The sequence below is a fragment of the Otolemur garnettii genome, unplaced genomic scaffold (assembly GCF_000181295.1).
Source record: "Otolemur garnettii isolate 467f Iridium unplaced genomic scaffold, OtoGar3 scaffold00091, whole genome shotgun sequence".
In the NCBI taxonomy this organism is placed as follows: Eukaryota; Metazoa; Chordata; class Mammalia; order Primates; family Galagidae; genus Otolemur; species Otolemur garnettii.
Genome location: NW_003852486.1, coordinates 1,029,028 through 1,033,893, shown reverse-complemented (window position 1 = coordinate 1,033,893; position 4,866 = coordinate 1,029,028). Strand labels below are relative to the sequence as shown.

At 53.0% G+C, this 4,866-nt stretch overlaps 1 protein-coding gene across 1 annotated transcript in view; it reads right to left on the bottom strand.

The window, feature by feature from the left end:
• Positions 1–1,657: 1,657 nt before the first annotated feature.
• Positions 1,658–4,866, bottom strand: part of CFAP45 (cilia and flagella associated protein 45) — a 19,197-nt gene continuing 15,988 nt past the window's right edge. Inside the window, exons 10-11 of the mRNA XM_012808622.1 lie at positions 2,170–2,394; positions 1,658–1,853 (exon numbers count right to left, since the gene is read on the bottom strand). Of these exons, the coding sequence (XP_012664076.1) occupies positions 1,775–1,853; positions 2,170–2,394 (304 nt within the window). The 3' untranslated portion in view covers positions 1,658–1,774. The remainder of the gene's footprint in view (positions 1,854–2,169; positions 2,395–4,866) is intronic.

Genomic DNA, 4,866 nt, shown 5'->3' with positions numbered 1-4,866 from the left:
CACAGGCATGTTTCTGGTGAAATGCTAGCCTTGCCTTCAGCCTATGAACTTAGCCACTTTTCTCTACATGGGCTCAGAAGTGAGCAATAGGTGTGGAACCCCCTTTCTCCTTGAACCCCATTCTCACAGAGAACCTACTCTTTTCAGCCCCAAGATGGATGACAGAGGTGTGGAACTGGGCAAACTCCAGGTACCCAGGCTCTTTCTGGCTTTCCTGGGAAAGAGGGTCCCCTTAAATAGTAAAGACTTGTCCCTTGGTCCTTGCAAGTATCAAATGAACAACAGGTGATGTTCAGAGAGAACCTAACCCAGTATGCCAACTACAGAAGGGTTCCAGAATCCTTGATGGCACTGTCACGTCTCCCCATGACCCCAAGGGAGGAAGATATCAGCTTCCCTGGAGAATTACAGTTCAGAGTGATGAGCAGGGGAGGGGTAGAAAGCCTTGTCCTGAACAGCTGTGGGGGCCGGCCACTCCTCAAGGGGCAATAGTTTTCCTGGAAGAGAAGGTAGAGACAGCACCTGGGGAGGCCGCAGCTGTCCTAAGGAAGGGAGCAGCTTGCTGACTCTCCCTGGGCCTTATAAAAAGAGGACTCTTGCCTGAGGCCCTTGTAACCTGGCGTTGTAAACACCCAGGACGCCCCAGCAGCTGTCCTCTGCCTCCTCTGGTGCAGGAGTCATGGAGGAAGACAAGATTGGACTCTGGATTTGGGAAGTTGGGGGTGGGGTGGGCAGAGGGATTGGAGCCCTTCTCCCCAAGGCACACATAAACAGTGATCCCAGTTCCAGGTGGGACCCCGATAACCAGGCTCCTTCCAAAAAGGCTGAGACAATTCTAAAGGTACAAGAAATTTGATGGGGAGCAATGCGGGGAGAAGGCGGGAGCACTGACACAGGAAGATGCTCCTGAGGGAGCACCCAGGACTGCTCTCTGGCCACTGTTAAGTGCCAGGAGGTGCCTGGCAGGTGGCGGGCATTCAGCAAGAATTTGAATAAATGAACAAATGAATGAATGAATGAATGAATGAAGAGCAGTGTGGGGCAAAATGAGGAGAGTTAAAACAGAAGAAAATGGCTCTGGGGCACCTCACTATGGGAGTGAGTTGGTCTGAGGAGAGCTGGCCATGAGGGGTGGGGCAGCTGTGTTTGGGTAAGGGGACAGGACCCTGGGTTCACTCTCACAGGGGACAGGGACGGTGTCTGTGGTGGCACTGCCTGGAGTTGAAAGGCCCTGGCAGGTGAGGGCTGAGACAAACAGAGCAGGCCCCTGGTAGAACACCGCCCTCCACAGATGTGGTCAGAGTCATGGGTGTGAGCGCAGCTGGCCCAGAACCTCCTCCCCCAGCCCCGCCCTGCCCCCCACCTCAGCCCCTCCCTGAGAGAGCATCCCTAGCTCTGTCTCAATGCCCTGAAATGCCCCAACCTGGGCGTGGGGACCAGCAGAGACAAGACTGTGCTGAAAGTGGACATCCCAGGGAATCACAGAAGGCCAAGGGACACCAGGACAAAGGGACATTCAGGCTTAGAAGCGACGCTAGAGCGCCCTCCCATTCCCAAACCTGAGCGCCCCGGCGCCTCTGTGACACCCGCCCCCCCCCCCGAATTGTTTTGCTTCACCTTCAGTACCCACAGCAAGGAAGTTAAGCTGCTCCTTAGAAAAGTAGAATAGATTTAATCCGTCACTAGGAAATGTCTAGCCTAGCAGCAATTATGGCCCCCCAGACACTGGGCGGAATCTGTCCCCGGAAGGCACCGAGGGCCACGAGGTTCCCCCTCAGTTCACGGAGGTGGGCGGCAGGAGGTTAGCTTTGCGCTCGGCTTCAATGCAGTACTTCTCAGGAAGGCCAGTGGCTCTGCGGGGAACACGGGGCCGGTGTCAGGGGAGTGCCCGCCCGGAAGGGAGGCTGCCCGAAGCGCTCTGGCTGGGGTTTACAGAGCTGCTCCCACCTTCCACCCCAAACGGTGGTGCCAAGGCTCCAGCAGCCCGGCCAGGGAGTTCCCAGAGAGCCAGGGAGACCCGCCCCACCGCTTCCTGCTGGAGCGGCCTGCAAAGGGACGGCTCGTAGTAGAGAGCAGGGCCCCTCAGCTGGGAGTCCCACATTTCCCGCCTGCCCTTTTGGCTTTTTGCAAAGGGGTGAGGAGCCGGTGGAGTAGGGGACTCCCGCGCACCTCAGTTCTTCAAGCTTTTTCTTCTTGATGTCATCGATGCGCTCACGCCGCTTCTGGGCCTCCTCTTTGAGGCGCTGGCCCTCCTCAAAGGTGGCGATCCGGCTCTGCACCTGCTTCTGCTGGTTCTCGCGCACCTGGCGCCGGAGCTCGTTGGCGTGCTGCAAGCGCCCTGCAGCCCTCTTCTCCTCCTCCAGCCGCTCCTTCTCGATCTGCTCTCTCTGAGCCCTGGCGGGGAGGGGGGCACACGGGGCGCAAGGCGCTAGGCTGAGCCCACCCGGCCGAGAGAGGAAAGATGCTGGGGAGCCTCTAGAGTGGGCTCCTTCGGAGAACCCCGGTCAGAGACCACAGTCCTCGGCGGCTTTCCAGCCCCAAAGACTGCCACCCTGCATGCTTCCTCCTCCCACCCGGCCAGGACCGGCTTTAAGTACATGAGACCATATGTCATGGGCATGCTCAGAAGGGCCACAGGCTTGGTTTTTAATTCTTTGCTGTCACTGTTTTGAAATTCATAATGCTTTTGAACAAGGGCCTCCATGTCCTCATTTTTCACTGGGCCCTGCAAATTACATAGCTGGCCCTACACCTAGGGTTTCACCCCGTGGGAGCTATTGTTCCTACTCTTACCTCACAACAATGCATAACTCCTCTCCATCTTGTTCTAAAATATCTCCTTTCCTTCCTTCCTTCCTTCCTTCCTTCCTTCCTTTCCTCACTAACAATAATGATGACAAAACCAACAAAAGGATGCTTGGAAAGTTAATAGGCGTGGCCAAGTCTGGAATGCCAGCGCTAGCTTGCTAGCTCTCTGCTTGCTAAAGAAGGAAAGAGCTCGGCCTGATTTCACTCCGGTCTCTTATTGATCCACCTTTGCAAATTCCTCTTAGAAACCTCTTCCACGAAAGTGCTTCACGGCCCGACATCAGGGAGAAAATTGCTAATGTCAACCTGAGAGGCTTAGAAAAAACTCAAATGAAATGCATTCACATCTCAGGGGAAATGCGCTTATAAACCATCTTGAGCTAACATCTAATTTCTTTCTCAGCATGATCAAAAACAAAAACAAAATGGAAAATCATCTTAGGCAGGAATCATTCATCTGCTCTCCTACCCTAGGGTCACTCATACCCCAATACAGGTACGAAATCACTGTTTCTCTTCCTCATTTCCCTCTGGCCGTCTTCCAAGATCCACCATACACAGGGTATCCTCTCACCTCCCAGCGACTCTTTCTACTGTGCGAACATCTCCTAAAATACTACACCTGCTCCACAGCCTTCCCAGGTTACCAGATGAGAACTGCTGGCTTCCTTTTCCCTCCGCACACAGGCAGCAAACCCTCCCTGCCCAGACACGACTATGAGGACAGAAAGACTCCCATCTTTGCTCTGCCATTACTGTCCTACATGTAGGATGGTTTTCTATTGTATGTCACATTTTTTCTGAGCTTACGGGTAAGTGTGGAAAAGGGGGACCTACATGTGTCCCTAGAGAGGGTCTGGGGTAGTAGCCAGTTGAAAATCCAAATGGGGAGGAACCTGGACATTCCACAAGGTTAGGGCAGTGATCACAGAGGCTGGCTATGGATTAGAATCACCTGGGAGCTTTCAAGCAATACTGATGCCTAGGCCATGTCCCAAGTCACTTAAATCACAATTGTGGAGCTGGAGCCTGGGCATCGGTGTTTTCTGAAAGTTCCCAGGCATTTCTAAGAACCACTGGATAGGATAGGTCAACCCTCTGTGCTCAGCCAACAGGCATCCCTCCATCCAGAAACAGGAAATCCACGTACAAGCCACGCAGGAGGCCATGCTGTTGAGGTAGGAAAGGTTGGGTTGCTGGCTGTGGCAGAGATGTTCCGAGCATGAAGACATTTACCTTACTGTGGTGGTCATGTAGCCTAAAGACACTAGATCTAGATGTTAACCTAGAATAAGAGGTGAAGTTGAACTTCTCCAAAGGGTTTGGTGTAGCTTTAATACCTGGCTGGTATGTCTGCTTCAGACAAACAGAGCAAAGGAGAGACAGGTGAGTCAGTAGCAAAGTTAGGACTTTAATTTCATTCCATTCACACCTATTAGTGCCTGTTCAAGGAAGCACAGATGTCCAAGGGCACAGAGGCCAGAGAGGAGCAGGAAGACATCTGGATGGCAGTCTGGAGCCCAAGGACAGAATTGCTGGGGAAATTTTTTTTGTTTTTGAGACAAAGTCTCACTAAGTTGCCCTGGGTCATGTGCCATGGCATCAGAGCTCACAGCAACCTCAAACTCTTGGGCTCAAGCAATCCTCTTGTGTCAGCCTCCTGAAGAGCTGGGACTACAGACTAGTTTTGCTATTTGTAGAGATGGGGTCTTGCTTTTGCTCAGGCTGGTCTCTAACTATTAAGCTCAAGTGATCCACTCACCTCAGCCTCCCAGAGTGCTAGGATTATAGGCATGAGCCACCACACCAGACCTACTGGGGCAATTTAGGAAGCTGGCTTCTCTGCCAGGTATCTAGTGATCATGATATCACCTTGAGTGCAGAGAAAGCTATAGAGCCAGTGGGGACAGGCTGGGGCCCACAGACAAATAAAAGGCAAAAACTCTGGCTCTGGCAAGGATCAAAGTTTCTCCAGATCTGCTCTGTCTCTGACTGGAGGCTGGGTAGGCTGGTCTGGCATGCAGCTAATGGAGCCATTATCAAGAAAAAAGACTGGCT